At 36.6% G+C, this 23,699-nt stretch overlaps 1 protein-coding gene across 1 annotated transcript in view; it reads right to left on the bottom strand.

The window, feature by feature from the left end:
- The window catches only part of macrod2 (MACRO domain containing 2), a 187,881-nt gene that overhangs the window by 39,182 nt on the left and 125,000 nt on the right, over positions 1 to 23,699 (bottom strand). The window contains exon 4 of the mRNA XM_023327447.1: positions 11,535 to 11,564. Coding sequence (XP_023183215.1) covers positions 11,535 to 11,564 — 30 coding nt within the window. The remainder of the gene's footprint in view (positions 1 to 11,534; positions 11,565 to 23,699) is intronic.

Below are 23,699 nucleotides of genomic sequence, written 5' to 3'. Positions count from 1 at the left end.
CCAGCAGCGCTGCAAGAATAAGTGGGTATAAACAAAGACTTTTCTGACATTTTCAGTGAAAGATTATGATACTTCAGCAACAAAATCAACTCATTTTATAGCTTTTTACACATCTTTAACTGGGGTGTCCACAAATTTGTCAGCATCCATATGTGCAAACGAGTCTGCTGTAAATTAGTTCATAACAGTGGAGGTTAACAAGAAAGGAAACACTCTGTTCCTATCCTGTACTCTTTGCATGGTGATTATTATGCACACCTGTTAAATACATGTTTTCAAATAACAAACCTTCCTATAATTGACATACTGTCAAGCTCTGACTTATTTGTGAGCATGATGCTAAAAACTCTTCAAACCTCATCTGATCCTTTTGCCATAATAGTTGAGACTACAGTATGGAATGAGGCAGTGGCCTGCAAAGAACTGTCCCCATTTGTCAGATCTCATCACTCTGTCACACATCGCTAGGGGCAGCAGGACCAAAACTGACCACTGGGTCAGTCGACAGGACAGCTCAGCAGTCATTTATCTCTGAATGAGACACACACAAATTCAGACAGACACAAGCCTGTCATATGTGGAAATATGGGCATAATCATGCCTGCACTCATGCACGCTGTAATGAAAATGTACAGTAATGGGGACCTACATACAGAGGATAATGCACACAAACAAAGCCATGAAAAAGACAAACAGTGTAGTGAAGTGATGTGCGAGCAGGATCAACCCCCAAAAGCAGGAATGATAAAGACCAAACGGGATACAAATGTGCTCTGACACCAGGGTTGGTAATGCACTGAATTGTCTAAACTCCCTAACAACTGACCCAGAAATACTGGTGCACAAGAAAAAATTTGGGAGGAGGTCATATGAGAGGCAAGTGAAAACAAATACACAAAAATGGAAATTAGTTGATAGATTCTTTCATATTTTTCAAGCTAATTGGTTTTTGTAATTACAGTCGGTAAGAAGGTGGTGTATACCTTAAAAAAAAAACTAAACAAAAAACAACTCAGTATCTTTTGGTAAACCAATGCAAAAAAGTTAATGACTGGAGAATATTTGTTGCAAGGTTTCAGAACATGACTCTCCCTTTTAGAGATGGCAGAACAGAGACACTATAAAATAGAGAAAGAGGGGTTGCACTGGGTCAAACACAAAGTAAAACAAGCAGCTGCAATATGTTTACAGAAGGAACCCTGAGGGAAGTGGAGGACTTGACTGCACCATCAGATTTATTTTCTGCTAAATTATTCGGAGAATTTATGATAGTTCACTGCATGTTTGTGCTCCTTTGTAGGCACAAAAATAAGTTCTAATGTAAAAATAGCCAGATTTCTAACCCTGCCGTAATTGCTCAGGTTGGTTTCACGATCATCCTTGAACTATTTCTCTAAATTTGTAATCAGAAGATGTAATCAGACTGAATGACTTGTTCAGCTAGCTAATCTAACTAATGAGGTATGATGCACTGTGTAAAGGACAGATTTGGGAGAATAAGAAACCTTAACTGAAGTGGAATTTGCCATTTTGTTAGTAGAAAAACATACAAGATATTTCTGGAATAGAGAGCAGTTCCATAACTGTACATCATAGGGATATGATATTCTGCACTTTGTCATGTCATAACCATAGACTTCAATGTATTTTATTGGATTGCTGTGACAGAAATTTTTTTCAGAAACATGGCTTTTAAAATATAAAAAAAATAAAACAATGTACAATATATCCATCCAATCCATCTGAGACTGAACTTTTAGCAAATAAAAAAACAAACAAAAAAACCCAGAAAGTCAGTAAAGTGATGGGCAAAGCAGGTAGAGAAATGCCACAAAAGCCCTGTTTGTATTTAAAGGGGACACACAGTACTGACTCAGGGGGGCTGACTATAAATACATGGCGCACTTTAGTTTTTGATTTGTAAAACCGTTTTGAAATCTCATAATAAATTTCCTTCCACTTCGCAATAATCTTCTACTTCGTGTTGTGCCAACACATGAAATCCCTATAAAATACTACAACCATTGTGGATATAAAATGGGAAAAAAATGTACAAGCTTAAGAAGTGTGAATGCTTTTAATTTAGCTTTCAGTTGGGGCACATTAAAAACTCACTAGAAACAAAGATCAGCTAATCCTCTTTGTAGACGCCAATTAAGATGCTTCAATGTTCTTCCAAAACAGTTTTATTGTTCTTGGAGAAACATGCCTTTATATAATTGTGCCTCTTTTAATTTCAAAATTTTGCTACTAGGAAAGCAAAACCTTCATATGGTTTGATATTCAGATGTGTACACTGTCAAAATATAGACCCTTTAACACACTTGACTGGCAGTGCCAAAGATCAAGCGATGCCATCAACTAGCTAATGACACGACAGCCGCAGGCAAAGACCGGCAGCTTGATTTATACATGGGGACAGATATGAATGATTCATGGCCAAAGAGAAGGATAGCAAGAGGCATACAAGTCATATGCATCTTTCATTCACATTTATTCATAGAGACACACCTCTCCATAACATTACTTAGGCACTCCCTAATGTCTCATAAGCTAAACACGACCAACGTGACCAGTCTTGTTGCTCCAGATAGCTTCATAACCCTTTTTGCCTTCTCTGCTCTCTGAATCTGTTCCTCTTTATCACTAGCATCCTTGGACTTCTGGCGACTTTTCACTTCCATCCCTTTGTACTCCCAACACTAGTACTAAATATGGAACCAACTGCTGAAGAATAAAATAAATGGCCCAATCATTCCACATCAATTAGTCCATCTATCAATGCTGAATGAAGAGCTAGATTAAAACGTTTCACCCAGTCACAAAATTGAGTCCAGCAGATGACCTTGTTCTGTTAATTTCCGTGGAATGGTCTCTTGGGTAATTGGATCAGGAAACACTGTAATGCTTCAAAGTTCCTCATTTTTTTTAATTTAAGGATTAGATGTGCAACAAAGCATGAGATCTTGCAATGTCAGGTCTGTGTCACAAAGAGCAATCATGCTGCTGTGTGTATGTAACTTGTCTCAACTACTCCTAACTCTTATTTATAAAACCGAGTGATTTAGGCATGACACTCTCTTTTAGACTCTTATTTTGAAGTTTTGTATTGGCAGACTTGATTTGAACTAATTATTGGACTGACTGACAACACTTGGGTTACCTAAGCACTGAAGAAGCTCCTGCCACTATAAATCACTTGTGGGAGCATTTTGGGTACTCACTTGAAATAATCTAATTGTGAGTGTAAGAGACAAGATTTGAAGAGATTACAAGCACTTTAGGAATGCTGCTAACAGCTGTTAGTGACTTGTCACTGCACGATCTGTTCTGAAAGCATGATCTGAACCATCAGCTGAATTATTATAATTGTCAATTATTCATTATGAGAATTATAATATTGTCTAGGAGAACATAAAAATAAAAATTTTACCCTTCATAGATCTACGTTTTAATAATGATATCAAAATGTATATTACATATGTTAGGTTAAAATGATATACAGGATATAAATGAGAACACCTTTATAATTAAAGACAGAAAGAATTATTTCCAGCACTATTTCCTAAATTGACTAAAGCATATTCAAAGGCGATCTGGAAGCATTTCTTTTAGTGAGAATGAGATAACAGTATAGATTGTCCTTCCAGGACAGGCCTAAATTTGACAGTTGTCAGACAGGAAAGTGGTTGTTAAAAAAGGGGAATAAATGCAGCACAGGTCATCGGACTGGGACTCGAATCCTTGACAGCTGCGTCAAGGACTACGGCCTCCCTAAAGGGGTTGTGCTTTACCCCTATGCCACTGCTACACCCATTTGAATGGTTTTTAAGCGATTTGGCAATTATGCAGCTAACTAAAAACTAGCTGCTGACAATATTAAAGTTGGTATCTATTTCATAGCTGGACATGATCTAATGTACAGTAAAAAGCTGCTTCACAGCTTAAGAAATTCACTGCATTTGGTCATCTCTAATTCAAATATTAAATAAAAAGATAAACTAAATAATTCTGAACTAAAACAATTCCCTAAAAGATTATTTGATATTTAGGGATCGTTTTTTATGCATGAAAATGCAAAACGGTGAATAAAGACCACTATTTGCTGTTCTAAACTGGAATGGGTTATTGTATATTTGATCTTTTAAAACCGCTAAATTGTTATTTCAGTTGTTATAACACATCAGCAAAATCTAATTTGTCTCGGTCTTGCAAGCCTGAAATCATGTGTCGTCTTGTGATCTGAAAATCTCTCCATAAAGCTTAACTTTCCAATTTTTGGGGAACCTAGAGGTCATTGAAAACTGTGGTTATAATCATGTTCTTTTTTCAGAATATTCTTTAAAGAAATAAATAAAACTTTGATTCAAATACTGAGAAATCTACCCCAGTGAGGCAAGAGAAGCTGTGGATTTCTTCTGTTATCTTATCAACATATTATAATATCCTTTTTTTTAAAGGAAGGGGACCACAGCTTCATTTGACAGTTCAGTGGTTCTTTTATTATTTAGCTAAGTTAGTTTATTTTATATTTGTACCACTTACAAATTAATACAAAAAACTTTCCCATATTCAAATAGCGCCATAACAAAAGAATACCTTCATAAGGAAGCTGTTTGGTTCATTAGGCTGAACCATACAGCCTAAAAAGAATAAATATGTGTTTATGTTGTCTGTTTACCTCACAAACAGCTTTTTATCTGCAGAGCTAATCCCAAAGAGAAGGACTGACACATATTTAAATTGGTCCTGCCTCAAACACACTTTAAAGAAAATGTGGAACAATACAGCCTAAATAAAAGCTGGGTAAAGAGCAGAGTGTAACTAACTCCACACTAAATGCGAGGAAATATGTAAATCCCAAGGGTGTCCCGCTGACTGAGGAATCTTTGCATTCAATTTATCATTTTACATTATTTAGGCTACTCTGTGGGGAAATACGCTCTCACTGTCATAAGTTATGCTAATGACTGTTACTACCATCTGTGAACTGAGGACTATCAGTCTAGCATAGTGTGCAATCTATAACTTATGAGAATAAAATGTCCTTTCTGAATGATTAGTGTGGGGGCATCCTGGGAGCTGTGTAAGGGCCGTGAGTTCACCTAGCTCAAATTGTCACCCAACACCATTGCCGTATCTGAACTCACACCCCTCCCCTGTGCAAAGCCCCATGCCCCGGTCCCCTCCAATCTACTCAATAAACAAGCCTCAGGCAGGACCCAGACAGAGGATAATGGTTCACCTGGAGGTGACAGGAAAAGAAAACAGATCTCTTTGCATAACGAATGGAGATAGAGATAAGCACTGTGAAGCACTTAGGAATCTTGATAAAGGATTATCCAAACATGTCTGAAACTGAAACATTCCTTTTAGGCACACTGGAGCACACTGTTTTACCGAGAGCCAGTCCTACAATAGATCTGTTGAACATGCATTGCTGATGTTGCTTTTTTCTGTTTAGATAAATATACTAGGTTCTGACTTTGTACTGAAAAGTCTGATCTAGGACTCTACAACTAAAATGTAGGATGCAGTCCTGCAGCAGATTAGTCAGTAGTTTTCTAAGAAATGCTGTCAGCTATGATTTTGTCAATCTGAGTCTACGGCACATGAAATCTTTACCTACTAAAGAAGGTAAAGCACAGAAGGACCCATGAGTATAATCATAAAACACATGAAATGGTATGAACATAATTAACCTCAAATGTTACAAATATTATTTTCACTCAAGCAACTGATTTGGAAAACTTAAAGCAGTTTTCTCTTCACTACTCCCCAGACTGTTATGCAAGTGGCAAACGCTGGTGAATTCATGGACAGAGAAAACAACCCCATACTGAGCCCAGCTGCTCAACTGGAGAAGAAAAAGGAGGCCCAACCTTGGAAGAACGATTTGTTTGGGTGGTCTAGTTAAAGCCTAGTGCTAAATGGCCAATGGTTCTGGTTAGAATGGTAATGAGGCAATTCCCCTTCAAGATACACACATCAAAGGCAAGGGGAGCTCCCTCTCTTCACACAACCTTCACAGGGCTTCATGGTATCATTACATGGTTCAATATGAGCCTGAATCCTTGATTTTGTGTGTTAGAAAGGCACAAATGGAAAGAAAAGGGAAGGGTAGACAACATAATGTTTACATTAGCTCTTTCCTTTTGGGACTGTGCCAGCGCCCAGCCATGCTGTGACACACATCACATAGGCAACCTGGTACTATTCATAATTACCCTCTATTCACAGAGGCCTCATTTAGTGTGCTATTATCAGAGATCATTGTTATTTCCCTCAATGTATGCTTGGAATCCCGGTGAGACCAACACATCTATTGCAGATAACAGTACTATTTTGGGTGACCCCATTGCATACACAATACTAAGAGTGAACAGCTGAAATCCCATGAATTCCCATCAGTGATTTCTAAGGAAGCAATTGAGCCTTGGGTGTATGAATCTAATAATTTTTTTTGTCTCAATAACAAACACCAGGAATATAAAAATGTAATTAAAGTAAAAAATCCCAAGGCTTTATTATTACTGACCCTCATTATTTTTATAGTGCTCTAGTAGATAACAAGCAAAATCATACAATGTTCTCTATGTTTTACTGGAATATATTATGATGTGATTGAAAAAGTATGACTACTGTCACACTGTTTCCTACCTTGTCAGGTATCCTAATGTGTTAAAAAAAACTATTAGGTAGGTCTAAATGCGAGAAAATTAAGCTCATTTAAAATAAAATCAACTCCTATCATATCTCTATTACCAGGCAGGCCATTACCAGGCCCAGTTTGATAATGGAGGTAATGGAGAACTGACTGCACTTTTCAGGCAGTCAGTTTCAATAACACATGTGTATCGGGGTCATGGGCGTGGAATTCAATGTTCTACTGCATCATGAAGAGGTATTTTATTTTGCTGGAGCTTTAGTTAAATATTTATGAGGTGAGTAAATCTTCATCAGTGTAGACAGAGCATCTGCAAAGCGCAGCATGAGATCAGGTAATATTGAATCATTCCTGCTAAATTTGAGTAAGATTTGCATAAATTATGTCATACAAATAACCAATATACATTGCATCTGTGAGCTGCAACTCATCCAACGTAACATTTTTCCGAGCAAGATTCAGAGTGTGTTTTACTCAAAAAACGTCCTTCTAGTCGGATTTGTACATATTGCAATACTGATAAGCTTGATGTTATATTTATGCCACTAATCTAAGCACACAGCGGAACAAGTGTCAGTTTATATGTTCATATGTGTTTAAATCCCGCAGGGTAAGGGTTGGGTTAGGTTTCACGTTCCCCTCTGAATCTGTTCCTTCCTGTGACCGCTTGGCCCAGCGTCTGCTTTCACAATTTAAATTGTATGTAAATTAAGCCCTCATAACTCTCCACTATAAAGACAGCTTCACCAATTTCTAGATGGTGAAGCCGATAATATAGTGCATTGCATTTACTGTAAAGAGAGAGGGAAGCCCATGTTCCCGGCAATAGTACACTTGTGACAGGTTTTAACACATTTTAAATTGAAATTCTGAAAAAGTCCAATGCATCTATAAAACACCTTACATAGTGCAATAAATGTTCTGCCCAGGTGTCACCTCTCTGGCTACCTTTTAATGGCAGGCAGCAGCAGACAAATCATCAAACGAGGCCGAGGTAATGATCAAGTTTAATGTTGCCTAGAATATTCCAAAATAATAAATTCCCATTCTCTAAGCTCATGTCTGAAATAATTCTTCATAAGAAAAATGGCTTGAGTGTAGTAAAATGTTCCATTTAAGATGTTCATAAGATTTTTGATCCTTAAAATAATTTCCCTTACGATTTAGATTTTCATTTATGGAATTAAGTAAGTTGAAAAATCATGCCCAAACCAACATGTCTATATTTAACAAGTATGGAAAAAAGGTAGGCACAAAGGTAACCAGAGTAAAAGCTTTGTCCAGTTTTCACTTCCTGGCAGGAGGCCCACCTCCACAGCTATGAGAATATAAGCACAGCTCAGGTGTGTGAGGCCAGCATGATGGATCATCCTGCTGTGAAACTGGCCCTCTTTAGAGCCCAGAGAAGACAGCTGGGAGATAAGGAGGACCCTATATGAGACCACATCTCCTCTTCCCATCGATCCTCACTGCCACCAAGGCAGGAGGTCTTCACATGCCAAGCCACAGATAGAGGTAGAGAGGCTGGGCAGGGCAACAGAGACAACAATTTTGTCTAGTTTGTAGACACATTTAAGTGGAAAAGACACTGAAAAGCTAAAGTTCTTTTGGCCTCGTGCTGATAAAATAAAAAAGGTACATGTTCTTAAAAAATATAACATTTTAACTCTTAATAAAACAGTCAGATGACTGTTTCTGTTTATAATTAGCATAATTTCACATTACTGTAAATGATTTTAAAAAGCAGTAAAATAAAAAATATGTAATTCTGAGACCTGCTTTGCTGATTATTATTCGAAGAAGTACGAGCGTTAGCATTTATGAGTTAACCTTGTGTTTTGTGTTAGATATGTAGCAGCAACGGCATTACCTGAAGTCAGTTAAAACTGAAAAGACGCTGGCTCAGGAAAAAAAAAAAAAAGGTCTGTAGCTACAATTAGAATTCCTCAGGCATTAATAAGCACAGCTGCAGGTCTCAATCAGGTGAAAATGTTTCCTTGCAAAGTATGACATTAATTGAAACAAAGGATCTCACATTCCAGTGTTGACAACCATAAATTCAGCTTGATATTTGCCGACACTGTTTTGAAACAGAGCAATCAGCAAAACCCCAACACCTATTATTAGTTGAAGAAGAAACTGGATCAATCGACAACACAGATTTGAGAAACTGTAAAAAGGTGATATTCCACAATGCGACGGTAATGAGAATATAATAGAAAAGAAAATTGCCTTGTTTTGTTTCTCTGTACATGGCAAATCAATACTGAGATCTGACCGCAGCAGAGACAGACACCAATCAGGAAAACAGTGTAGCCTGTTTTGAAGGGCCTGGCTTGGTAATGGAGATGTATGTTTGTGACCTTCGCTCTCAATCACAGAAATTCTTAAAGTAGTTGTATGCTGAGGATCTCTTCTTGTGAGTGACAGATTTTGAAACCACTCTGCAGGCAAGCACCCTTAACCATCTATCAGACAAGATAAGGCCCACTCCAACGAGCATGATGAGATGTGAGAAGCTTCATGTCTCTGACAGCATGTGCACTGAGCATTAAACTATGCTGAGGCTTTGAAGTTCTTCTATGCTCAGCCTTTGTCTGTAATAATTCATATTTGCCAGGTGGTAAGCCTTAATAAACACAAACAAATAAATTATTAATTGCCATGAAAGTAACAGTAGGTATTTATTTTCAGCTTATTTTATATTGCACTGAACATGTTTCTTAAAGTTCTTTTCATAAAGGCTGTCAAATGTGGAAAGAGATGGGATGTGGCAGTGGCTTAGTAGTAAAGCGCAACCCATGTATGGAGGCCTTAATTCCTGATGCGGCTGTCACTGGTTCGAATTCCGGTCCGATGACCTTTGCCACATGTCTTCCTGCTCTCTCACAATCCACTTTCCTATCTGACAACTGTCAAATAAAGGAGTCGACAAAACCTTTAAAAAAATGTCTCAAGAGCGGGAAAGCAAGCCAAGAATCAAGCAAGGTTAGCCAAAGCAGTGAACAATGGCATTAGATCGTAAGCTAAATAGCAAGCTAGACAATGAAACAGCTTGATAGCAAAAGCAGCAACAGTAGACATGATTGCAACAAGCTAAATAGCTACATGGCAATGCAGTCTGCAAGGCAAAAAGATAGACTGCAAGTTAGCTGAATGACTAGACAACATTCTAGACAACCTACCTTGCTTTCAATTATTGAAAGCAAGGTAGGTAAGCAGGAAACCTAACTAGATACTTAAACTGTCTATTTCTACTCACCAACAAAATAGGTAGACAGCTAGCCAGACTGAGAGGTAGAGTGTAAGAAAAGCTTTAAAGCATAAATAGTTACATAGCGATTAAGATAACTATATAGCAACCTACACTGCAAGCGAGATAACCAGTTTGCTACCACAGTAAATGACATAGTAAATGTAACATAGCTAATATAGCTATATAACCTACACAGCTAAATAGTATAGCATTGAAAAAGAAAGCTCTAAAATTTAGCTATTAGCAGTCAAATGCTAACTAGATAGTCTGCTGACGTTAGAATGATATTTGTTTCATTCTAACAAAGAACATGGCTGATTAACTCCTGTGCTCTGCACTGTCGATAGGCTTCTTAGCTAGGCAGCCATCTAAAAGCTAGCTACAGTGAACACCAGGTGATTCTGGGGATGCGGAACCACAGCAATCCATGTATAGCTGAAATCCATGAATATGTGAATTCCCAATAAAAAACTGAATATTTAAGTAGTTCATACCCAAAATGCACTTTATTATACACAGTTGAAACCATTTTAGCACTACTATGTTAAAATCTACAGTCTTCCTTATTTCCATTCGAGGGTACAGCTAATTAGCATAAAAGAGAATTAATGGCACTGCACCTAGGTATTTCAGCTTTCCAAGCTGCATTGTCTTTCAAACAGTATGCTAAATGGAAAAAAGAAATCAGTGGGAGATTTCCATAAATAATCAGGATTACATTCCACAGAAAAAAACAAAGACAAACAAAAAACGCACAATAGATGATTTGCGAATACTGAATCTCAAATAGGTGAGGGTTCATTGTAGCTTGATAGTTTGATACATAAAAATTTAACAATTTACTATTAAACTCTTAGCTCTTAGATAAATATTCATAAATCCAATATGACCCATGAAAAAGTGATAGAGACATTAAAAAAACACAGTGAACCTACAGTTTATAAAGAATTTCCACAAATATAATTTAACATAAAAATTGAAAAGGCTATTTGGTTCACAAAAGAAAGCTCTTTAGTACAGCTCTAGACAGAAGACATATTACACACATCAGCAAACGCAGTAGGATACACAAGACTGAAGCAGATCACATTATTCCCACATGATCAAAAATTCCCTGTGGGAATAAAAATTAACATTCCATTTTTAACCTAGATCATTTTATCCAGATCTGTTGTCACAGTGGTGAAGAATTATTATCTCAATAATATCACAGAAAATGTCTAACACCATAGAAAGAAGAAGAAAAAAAAATAGAAGAAAGAAGAGTGGGCAGGAACCCCCTGCCTGCCTCCCCATTATTCTCACACCACAGTTGGCTGCCTTGGGTTTGCTTCCTTGCTTTGATGATAATGCTCTTTGGCAGGCTGCTAAAGTAATGACCACCTCTCAGTGGCACAGAGCAAGGCTACTCTGTAATATTCTGATCTAACAAAACATTTAGTTAGATTTAAAATAGGCAAAAAAATAAATAAATAAATAAACAAATAAGTAAATAAATAAAAATTTGTGAAGTTCACTAAATGACCCATACAACATTTTAGGCTGGTCTATTCACATACATAAGGAATTATGTACAAACATTAAATATATTTAAATGTTAATATTACTCACCTCCACCTCCTCCCAGAAGACTGGTGTTTGCTGAAATGAGAGGAGAAAAAAAGTCAATATGCATATGAACAAGTGCCCAAATATCAATAAGACTTTTTCGGTATAGTTTACATAACATCAGAGCAATGTTTCAAATGCATAAACTGTCAATTATTTTTTTCCACAGTATAATTTATTTAATCTAAAAGCAAAGATTGTCAGATTATACTTTCCCAGTTGTAAAAGGCAAACAAAACAAAACAAAAAATAATTAATAAAAATCAATGATTACTCTTGGATGGAAATAGTGAAAATCATTTAAAAACCGACAGAAATAGTTTGTTTTGCAGTTGAATCTACAATCAATCAAACATTTCACTAGCTGTACCAAACAAAACAAGTGTTTGTATTTTGATGCTTGCTACCTTCCAACAATTGTTACATGAATATGAGCCAATAGTTTGTCACATCTCAAATGTACAAAATGTGTTATTGTGTGTGAAAGTGGTTGAGTTGAACAACTACTGTACTTTAGCCATTTGGCAGCTAATGTGTCATTCTTTGACAGTGAATTATGATTGAGGTTTTTCTTTTCCTACTACATTAGTTGTGCTCAGCACAAAAATGTCTATATTACTTAAAATAGTAGTTGCATGTATTTTGCTGAAAGCCGTATGTGCTGATATGAACCTTATGTATAAGGAGCATAAAACATGCTTCAGTGAAAAGGCATTCGTTACTAAAATGGTTGTGGCATTTATTAAAAAGGCTCAGTTCTTTGATCTGATACATCTGCAAAGCAAAGCAAATACAAGAAAGTTCAGCTCACAAACACTTATCATCCCTTGGCAGACATTAATGAATGACACAACATACCATTTCTGCAAGAGGAAACCCAAGTAGAGCATCATTAAAAATTAACCCATTTTTTTTTCTTTTCGTTTGAGCAATCCATTTTCACATACGACAAGAAAGATTAAAAGACTTTTAAGGTACATCTGTTATTTTATGAAATTCAAAGAAGGTAGCAGTGACGCTTGAAGTGTAGTTCATACATCAGATTAAAAGAATGGTTTTTCACAATATCCGATTAATTATCTTCAGATAGAGCTGCAGAATCAGCCCTGTTCAAAAGCTCATTTAGTCAAAAATGCTTTTTTTTTTCCCCAGCAACAGATAATAAAAATGAGCCATTACCAAAGAAGTCCTTATTTATTAGTGTTTTTAGAGTCTAATTTACATAAAGGAAGTGACATCTGGAGTTCAATCTGCTCATGTTGGATTCTGTGGAAGCATTATTCTCATTTCAGACCCACAAATATGAGTGGGCCTGACAAAGAAAACCTTCCTACAGCAGGTTTTTATTCATCAAAGGGCTTTTGTTGCGCATCTGTGTGGTCTTTGTGCGCACATACAGTATGACAACTCACACACACATAAAGCAACAACTCAAACAGGGATGTACTGACAATCCACTGTCATGTTTACAATAGCACCTCTCCAGGTTTCTCTGTGATAAAAAAGACGCTTATGCTCTCGCAGCCTTTGTTTAGCTCTGGAATCTGTCAGCCATCAACAAAGAGCACATAACTCAAATGTGCATGCGTTCCGGAGTTACTCTGTGTAAATGAGAGCGGTACATTTCCTGGAAAAATCTGACTCTTTTCTTTTTATTCAGGAGACATATCTAGCTTTAACAAGAATTGTTAGGAATAAATAAATAAATAAATGTTCCTTTAATAGTATTACAATTGAGCCACTCTTTTGTGTTCTAGCAAGATAGCATGATGACCTGATAACTGCCACCTCCTTTTTCATGAGAAGAGAGAAAAAACACTGTAGCTGTAAAAGGTGGAGGAGGATACCACATCATCTCTAGTGCAAATTGTTTGTTGTAAAATAACAGAAAAAAGATGGAATTATTCATGTTGCATTGTTCTGCACTGATATAAAACTGAAATATATTGAATTTCTGCTTAGGCATTGCCCTTAACATCAAACTGTATGGCACATTTGTATTTTCAGTAAAATCCAACACTTTCAAAGTCAGCTCAAACCCAAGCCAGCGGCATACTGTTTTTCAACATCATCTATCATCATTGTCTGGTCTCTTGGGGAGCCTTCCTTATTCCTGAGCTATTAAAACACTGGGGTTTAATTACCTGACATTATGGAAATGCATGCCAGAGGGGGGCACTTCATTTACTCCACACCTAATCAGAGATCTGAGATGTGGTTGCTAATCAGACACAACTCTTCTGCATGTATATGTATGCAAGGCAGCATGGTGATAGCAGGGTAAAGGGTGAGCTTGGGCTTGAGATATAAAAGGATTTCTGTCGACAGAAATGATTGGGTACACTTAAGATTGGGTATGTTTTTGTCAATAGGAGAGACATGCTTACTTCATTGTTGTGGCTTTTTAATAAGAATGAAAACAGAAAAAAATTACCTAAAAATGTGCACTTCTTGCTGTAACATCACCTTTAATGATCAAAACAAAACAAGTAGTGGTGGCTAGTCTTATAGAACAAAATGATGCTACCAACCCACAGAATATGTGCACTCAACCCACATACAGTGGATATGTCTCTATTCTTCTTAAGGCACCAATTTTGTGTAATACATAAAAAAACAAAGCCAAAATAGCACATTTTAGAACTTTATTTGGCCTATAAAATGTACAACTCAATAATAAAATAAATTGAATTTTTAAGGAAAGAAAAATAAAAACTTTAAGTCTCAAACTAAAACTTTGCTGAGGCATTTCTTTAATGGAATGGAATTATAGTCCAAAAATGCTTTATAGAAATTTCAAAAAGTGTTTAAGCCAAATTATCTTGCCAAACTATTATCTAATAGCCAATATAAATGAATGTATGAGAGATAGTAGTATTTGCCTTCATAACTCTTTTCTTAGAGCTTTTTCATCGATTTTGGATCAAAATCCAGTTTGTGGTCATGTCAGTGTCATGCCATATTTACTCAACTTGATGGCGTCTTTCTGCACTTTCTATGGTGTATCTCATTTGTTCATCCCTTCTCCTGACTTACATCTTTCAACAGTGAGATCCCTTTTATGTTTTGAAAGTATTATGCAGACCATAGCTTCTGTAATGAAATGCAACTGAGAAAATATCAGGTCGAACAAACTATACCAATGACCATAATTAATCAGTATATTCTGACTCCTATTTAATGTTCTTTTGAATGTGGTGGTTAGTTCTGAAAGCCAAGTCTCCAGTAATTAGTACACATTTATACAGCCATGTTGTTATAACAAATATTATTTATCTTCTTTTAAAAGATTTGCTGTTTTCTTTTAAATTGAGGTTTAGATCACATTAAAGAGTGATGTGTTGACTTTTTACTTCCTCAACAGACACACCGTCACAGGACATAAAAATCTGAAATCGAATGCAGATTTGCTTCTCCGCAAGAATGAAACAATACCTAGTTTTTATCCTTGGTGCAAATCCAAACAAAAAGAATCCATATTTGGCCACATCTTTCTCACAATCAATATTTTATACTGTGTGTATTAATTATAAAGCAGCTTTCTGTGTCGTTTTGTTCGCCTTGGGCTCAGACTGAGCATCTTGTATGGGATCAACACATTTATGCCTTTAGAAAAGCAATGGGGGAGTGAATAATTAGTATTACCAGAAGACCATTATCTATTTCTTCTAGTGGCTGAGTGTCCACATGTGGAGCAGTCTCTTGGAATAAATGGTTAATAGACTTTTGAGTTTACCACCCTCTTTTAGGGCCTGCCCCAAGATAGATTTAAACTTTTTTTTTTTTAAACACAGGCCAAACCACATCTTCTGCTCAACAAAAACTAAATACAACCCTTTGCATTAAACAAAATAAAGCAGTATACGAGAGTTCTGAACTTAAATATTTCTTTAGCAACAAAGCTAAGCCTTGAAGCGTTGCAATGACCCAGTTAACGAGAGGAAAGTCTGAAGCCAGCAGAGGAGGCTTTAACGTGTAACTGTGTGTTGTGGCATCATCCCTGTGGTAACCACAGCAAGGGTCATAAATCCCAGTGGAAATGCTCCCCAGATTGCCTGGGGACAGTAAAGACTTGTTGGTCCATCAAGCTCATGCCAGCACAGTCACTGTGAGGACAAGAAGTTCCTGTAGGGAGAGAAACTAGATACCACTGTTGAAACTCTTCAAATCAAGCAAAATAACAGAATTAGTCCATGACTGTGACAGGGGTGTTTCTTTTTATTGTGACCATATGGAGAATATGCTGTGGTCTGATTTAAATCTCCAAATCATCTTACTATGTCATGATATCTTCAAATCATTCAAACAAAGAGCTTACATGTCTCAATTGTGTTAGCACAGAGAGCACTTAGGATTCGATCACTGCTGCGTGTTTGGTGTTGTCACCTCATCCTTAGATCATGCTTGTTAACTGGAAAGCTCTAGTGCATAACCACAAAACCTCAAGGCAGTAAACAGATCCACTGTCTACCTTCGGGTCTGTACCACTTAACTGAACCTTCTCAGTATGCTTTGTCAAATGCACATGCCTTATCCTCAGCGTGCTTCTCAGTCAGCTCAGAGTATACTCTGCTGTGACTCTGGGATAAAAAGGAAAGGAAGAGAAACTAATACAAGATTCTGGTGCAGATTTCCTGCTCTGCTTCTAAACTATAATCTTAGTGCAAATATTTTTTTAAAGAAACCAGAAGTGCCACTATGGTGTAATGCTATCAGCCTTCCTACATCTGACCAAATTTAATGCATTTCATTTGAACTTGTACAATAGATAACATTTCATTTAAAAAAGAAATTAACAAGCCTAAACCAATCTGATCTGCATCAACAGACAAAGAAACAACTCGTGCATGTGTATTAAAGATGTAGAATTAGCTAGTTTCTCTTAGTAATCTCTACCAAGTTGACTCTAGACCCTCTAGAGTAGAGATTGAAGAACGAACACAGTGCTAGCTGAGCTTTACTGAAGCCATGTTGAGCTTCAGTAAAGCTCAACATGGCTAGGAAGTCTGAGGAAGCATAAAGATGGCAAGGTCTTGAGCAGATACCGGGCACTCCACTAATTTTAGGCTAAAAGGTGTTTTACCATTTGATTATTTTACCTGGTTATTTTACAGTTCAGAAACAAAATTCAGCAGACTAAGGATTTAAAAAAAACTGTCACAAATCTATGGTCCTTAAGTGGTTATTTTGTATATTGCATAATTTCAGTTACTGCCAATATGAAATTTCATAGTCGTAAAGTGACTGAACTTGCAAGCTTTCCGGGAACTTAATAATTGGAGTGGCAGGAACTAAAATAAACATAACATCCATTGCATCTACAGGAAGCATATCAATAAAACTTTACAACAATAAAGAAATAGTTCTGAAAACTAACAGATAATAATTTAAAGACTGGACTGACAAAAGTTGTTAGATATTCTTTTTTTTGTCTAACAAGAAAGGTCAGAATGTTGAAGTTCAGTTAGTTAGTTGATAAAAGCTTTGTTATTTTATTGGGGTTTTATTTCCAGGGGAACATTGTCATGTAGTTCCAGCTCTTTCCTTCCCTTCAAACCAAAAAACAGACGCACACGTTTTTCCACTCCAACAGTTGTCTTAACAAGCCCTGAGATTGTGTGACTTTTCACCAGACATACAAATGTACACACAGCATCCTGCACACATTGCACCTACACACCAAATGGAGCGATTGGAGCTAGAATGTGATACCTAGAGCGAACCATCTAATGTTTTAGGAGCTCTGTGTTTTATTGAAGTAATTCCGACCTTTAATGACGAGGGACCGCTTCGCCATTTGTCTCGGCTGAAATTCGAACAAATAGAAATAAAACTTAAATGAGCCATCAACTAAGAAACGAGAGAGGAGCAGCATCAATAGTATTTCTTATTTGTTGCACATTAAAAATGCATGTCACACCACACATGCAGCCCTGCCTGATAATACTCGTTGGCATTTTTTGTTCTTTATTGCTTTTAGCGGCCCCTGAGGAGACCGACTGAGCTAGACAAACTAGTGGGAGAGCTGGCATCATCACAGAAGCAGATTTACTCACAATGATGCAACTGTGACTCAAACAAATGAAGAAAATATCACACTTAAATATAAGGTGGATAAGCTAACATCTCAATAATAAATATATTCATAACCACCTGAGCATCATCTTGATCCAAGCAGTCAAAATAAAAGATTTACTACTGATAATATATTTAATACATGCTCTTTTTTAAGGCTTTAGTGACAAGTGACAGCAACATTGCTGTGTGAAATATTGAGTGTGAATCTTGTGCAAAAATTAAGTAATATTGCAAGAGTATAAATCTGAAAATGTTTTGAAGTGCCCATGGGTAAGCACTGTAGTGATATGGTGATAAAACCTCACCAGTGGACTAGAAGGAGTTTATCCCAGTACTATAATTCCTATTACATCACACTGAGACAAAAACAAGATCTCTTACCTCCATTACATCAACATTTCCAATAAATTTAATCAGCTTGGGAAACATTTTTCACAAGTTGATTTTGGAAGAAAAATCAATAAAAAAAATGTTTTAAAAACCTGAAAAAGACTAATATGCATATAAAAAAATATGCTTTCAACTGGACAACGTTTACTGCTTGTGGTTAGAAATAAATAGTTTTCACACCTTTCTTCAAGAACTTCAGCGCTTTATGTCACGTCAGAATGTATCGAAGTGACAACAAGGTGGTGTCACCGTGATTAATCCCTCTCCTCCGCACGCTTGTCACCGCCATAACAAAGCAACAAAACCAGATGCCAAAGCCAGCCCACACATCTATTGTTATAATTACCTGACCTTCACATCCACATTAATGAGCCCAGGATGATCCCCCTCTCTTTCATCATTTGGCTTTCGAGCCCTCCTTTTATCTAACAAGGTCACCTTTCACAACGCGCTGCTTCGCCCTGAAATACACATCCCCCTCATAAATATACATCCACCTGCATCTGCTCAACCCCTCCACCCATTCCTGCAATGGGAGCTAGCAGAAATTACAAGAAAATAAAAACGAAGGTGGGATAAGTAAAGCAGAATTTTATACTTCTTCTGAAGTTGTGCATCAAGGCAACATGAACGCCACCACAGTAAGAACACAACAATGACTTCTACAACTGCAATGTTATTTAGTAATTGCCTTAATGCAAAACTTGTAGTGTGAATGAGGAAGACTTCCTGCATCGTCTCCTGAGACATGCTGCAGAGGGGAGTGGGAGAGCAGAGTTCATATGATAATCTGGTTCTACTTTCCCAATCATGAACCCACTGTGGTTGACACAATAGCTAAATGAATGTGGTTTGTGAGAAAACCACAAACACTTTGTTTAAAAATAACATTATTCAATTTTGGTTTTTTGCATGTCTCCCTTTGTATTCCTTTTTTAACACTGCCTTGACATTTTTATTCAATAGAACAAAAAAGTAGTTCATAATTGAGAAGAGGGGAAAAAAAGGATACATATTTTTAAAATTACTCTGTTAACAAATACAAACTAAAAGGGGTCTTGCGTTTGGGTTCAGCTCCCCTGAATTGATATGCAGAATATGCAGGACCACATCTTTCTGCAGTTGCAAGTGCAAGGCTTTTAGACTGTCTGTGTCTCTGCACACCTTGCATGTCTAGAAACAAAAATTTATATCTGCTGTTCTTTGTAAGCTAATTCAAACTGGAATAACATTGGGAACTGTTAAACGTGATTACATTTCACCAACTTTGCCTTCTCTTCACCGCCTTCATTATTTCAAAATCCAGTTGGAAAGCTCTTATTTGTCTTTTCTCTTGCTCCATTTCATCTGTATGAACATTCCCTCAGATCATTGGACCAGTACCTTTTAGTGGCATTAGGGACATGATATAAACTGAAGAGACTATGGAATTCTTTACAATTGCAAAATCATGTATCTGTGCCTACGTTTTTAGTCATTTTTGTTGTACAGCTTTCATTTGTTTTATATAAATTAATCTTCTAGAACCACAAAGCAAACTGAATAGCTTCATTATTATGCTTCATTCTTGTTAAAACAAACTGAAAAGTTTATAGCATATAAATACCTTTTCAAGGCTCTCTATACAAGTACGATTGTAAAAACAATTTTCAAAACATTTATATGAAAGGACAATAAATAGATCACTAGCATATTAAAATCATTGTACATTTTATCTGGTGAGTGATGAAAACTGAAAGTGCACAGTCAAAACAAGGATCAAAACTGCAACACATACCAAGATAATTTAGCTAATGAGTGCACGCATGCCAAGTTTGAGGAATTTGGTTAAGATTATATTGGTTTTTATTAACCTTGACAAGAACTAGTGTCAGCACAAAGATCCAGCAGGATTTGGCCCAGCAGCTGCACAATCATTGTGGTAAATTTCCGGATTAGTCTCCACTTGACCAATCTTCCCTCCTGGTGATCAGCTTTGCTGATATAGAAAAGACTTCCAGGCACCTTGAGGGTCATCTAATATCATTAAGCCCAGCCAGGTACCACCCTAGCAGCCAGACAGTTTTCTTTACTACATTAAACACAACATGGCTGGACAGTTTTAAATTGGAAATACTCTGCAATTTAAGTACATCTTCTAAAAAGGCTTTTCCTTGACATACCACTACATTCCTTTTGTGAAAAAAAGAATCTGGAAATGAAGGCTTGAAGGCTGGACCAACGTATATATGCTCTCACTTAAAAGTCCATATAGCCTGAGTGCAGACCAGTGCATTAAAGAAGAGTGCATTGTCTTTTTTTAACACTAACTGTATTTTAACTTCTCTTACTTCCTTAGCAAAATGCACTTAACAGGTACTTAAGAGAATCCATTCCCACCAGCGTTTATTTGATCATAGCGCCCTAAGTGTTGAGGTCATGTGTGAAGAGCACCCTGGAGGTAGAGGTTTAAGTCACAGGAACTCACCTCTCTGTAGTGCCAGGAACACTCCAGAATGATCTTGTTTTCTCCTTATTGAGTGCAGACTATTAGACAGATTAATTAAAGGCAGTTTATCAAAAAGAGTGTCCATCTTTTAGCTTCACATTTGAATCTGGATGGAGGCATCAGTACAAGTAAGCTGATAAGGATTTAGTAATGTACAACAAACTATTCAAAATAACAATCTATAGTATCTAATAAGAGAATTAATATTTTGTTAATACTCAATTCTTAGCTGCTTTTCTTAAACATAAAATATTTTGGCTTAACATGTTTCATATACTTTTCTTCCAGAATAATAAAATAATTAGTGTGCTCTATATCAAAACTAATATACTTGTTAGTTTATCAATATAAATGGTAATGTCAGTGCTTAAATCAAATTTTCTGAAAACCTCATATTATACCACATTTCCTTTTTATTAGGGATGCATCGATGCCTATACCAGCATCGGGTATCAATCCAATATTATGTGCATGTACTCGAACGAAATAATTAGTGAGCTCTAGATCACTGTACAGAAAAGTGCTCCAATATCACAGGATCCAATACCAGTGAGGTGGGAGCTTAATTTCCCTCTAACAGACAACACCAGTTCTAAAAAGACTATGCCAAATTCATAACCAAACATCAATCCAAAACTTACTAACTTTGCAGATTTTTTTAAGAAGACAGCCAATTCACTATATGTAGCATATAGAAAATGACTTCCATTGAAAGTTAGAGAAGCTGCTACTCTGTTGGATATGAATCAAAATACTGTGTAGAATGCACTCAGCAAATGGCTCCGCAAAAATAAGAAAACTGGGTAATGACCAAAACTACACCAGTATGAAATGATAAAGGGGTGTCTGGTAGTCAGTTGGGAATGTTGTCTGTGTTTGCAGTGGCTTTTATGTTTCCAAGACTGATAACTGTATTAAAAGCACCGGAATGATCTTTAAATCAATTTCTTGTCAGCTGCTCCAAAATTAAACTGTGTGTATACAATGTAGATGAATCAATTAAATCAGAAAAAGTGAAGAACAGACTGTGACATGCATGTATTTTAACTTTTACTAGGAGTTCACATTGTTAGCTAAGTTATCATAGCTACCTGCAACAGCAATGGGATTTTTTTACCTAGATTCTTATCATTACCAATCTGCGTCCAAGTGTTCCTATGGCTGGTGAAATAACCGAGGAAGGAGAGTGGAAACTGAAATGAAAAGAGAACTCGAATGTCTTCAGTTAGACCTCCTGCTGCTGCTGGAGCTCTTCAAGGCACCAAGACTTGTGTTATATTTACTGTAACAATATGTCTTTTAAATGTTTTCCAAAAACACAAACTGATGTCTTCACTCTAAAGCATTTCTGAAAGGGGCCATATTGAGCAAAATGTTAACAAGCTCCACTTTTCCGTTTAAACCTTAAGTAATCATAAAAATACACATATTGCTGTACACTAATGGCATTATGCAGGGGTGGGCACTCCTGGTCCTCGAGGGCCGGTGTCCTGCAACTCTTAGATGTCTCCCTGGTCCAACACACCTGAATCCAACAGCTGAATCTCCTCCTAAGTGCAGTCAAGTTCTCCAGAGTCCTGTTAACGACCTCATTATTTGACTCAGGTGTGTTGAAGTAGAGATACATCTAAAAGTTGCAGGACAGCGGCCCTCGAGGACCAGGAGTGCCCACCCCTGGCATTATGACTACTTAGTCCAATCCAATATTACAATCTTATGATTCACCCACCCTAAGCTGTATAATTTTCAGTGATGCATCTTAGTGAGGATGGAAGGTGGGTGGGCAGCGAGTGTCAATAGAGCATCCGAGTGAATGCCAAGATGTGGGTTTTCTATGCAAACCTTTCCATTGTAATGAGATGAGCAATATTACAGTAATCAACTTGTCATTCAGTGTTCTTAATGTTCTGGCTGATTAGTGTTTATAAAACACTGATCCAATGAAGGTTTGGACAGTTTAATAATAAGCAAAGGTATTTCCCCAATTATGATTTAATGACATCCTCATACACATCAAGAAATAAGTATCATTTTCATCTACAGCAACTACATCAACTCAGTTCTGAGTCTTCCGTTGATTTTGTCAGCTACAGAACAGAAACAATAGCAATGAACATAAAGTCCATGAAAACAAAATGAAAACTGTCAATCATTTTCCTGTTTCACAGAAACTGAAATGCATGTTTTGTCTGTTGGTCAGAAAATCAAGATGTAGACCAGTAGAGCTTTTGATAGATAGTTTTGATAAATATCACAATACAGGTGAACATTTCTAAGACCACATCTGTTTTAATACAGACATAAACATATTAAATGAATTTAAAAACATGAACAGATTTAATTAGAAAAATTGTGAAATAGACAATGAATTCACATACAAATTGCAAGATGTTATGAATAATGACACTTTAAAAGTGAAAATATGTTTGAAAACCAGAAAAAATTGCTAATGAAGTTCACACTTTAATTAGCATTTTGTAAAAATGCTAATTAAATACTGATGTACTGCCTGTAAGGATATGTATTGTCTGTCTCTAGTCTGCCTTTAATGCTTGTACTGAGCTTTTCTGTTGTTCAGTAAATAATTGAAATTTTGCCCAGCATTCGATGCAGGTATACATATAGATTGAGTAATATAATGCTTCCTTTTAGACCACAAAAAGACACTGAGGCAATTTAACTTGGCAGTTGCCTCCATAAATAAATAAATAAATAGCTGGTAAAACCAGCTGTGTAAGACATGACAGAACTGTGGAAGACTGAATAAAAAGTTAAAAGGAGTAGCAGTGGGGGTTCAGCTACCCTCCTTGTATATTTTTCCAGGTTTTCACACAGAATAACCCAATCTTTATCCACACTCAAAGTAAGTCTACTCTGGCTTCATAAGGAGGCTTTTCTGTTGCTCTCTTTGCTAAATGGATGTGAGCCATTTCATTCAACTACTAGACTGTAAAGAAGGGCTACACTTCACATAAAGAGAATAAAGGCTTGATTAAATGGATTTAATGTTCTGATTTAACAAGAGTGAAATGATTAATGTCACTGACTTAAAAAAGCAAGGATTTGTGTCATTAATATATTTTAAGTGACGCTTTCAAAAATTACAAGTGTCTTAGCCTTGAAAGGAAGACACAAAGCAAAGCAATGGCTGTTAGGTGGTACAACCAGTTAAGATGAAGTAAGCTCTCAGGTTCACAGGAATGGGATTTCAA

This window comes from Xiphophorus maculatus, chromosome 22 (assembly GCF_002775205.1).
Source record: "Xiphophorus maculatus strain JP 163 A chromosome 22, X_maculatus-5.0-male, whole genome shotgun sequence".
NCBI lineage: Eukaryota > Metazoa > Chordata > Actinopteri > Cyprinodontiformes > Poeciliidae > Xiphophorus > Xiphophorus maculatus.
The sequence above is the reverse complement of the archived record's forward strand: the minus strand, read 5'-3'. Positions and strand labels throughout refer to the sequence as shown.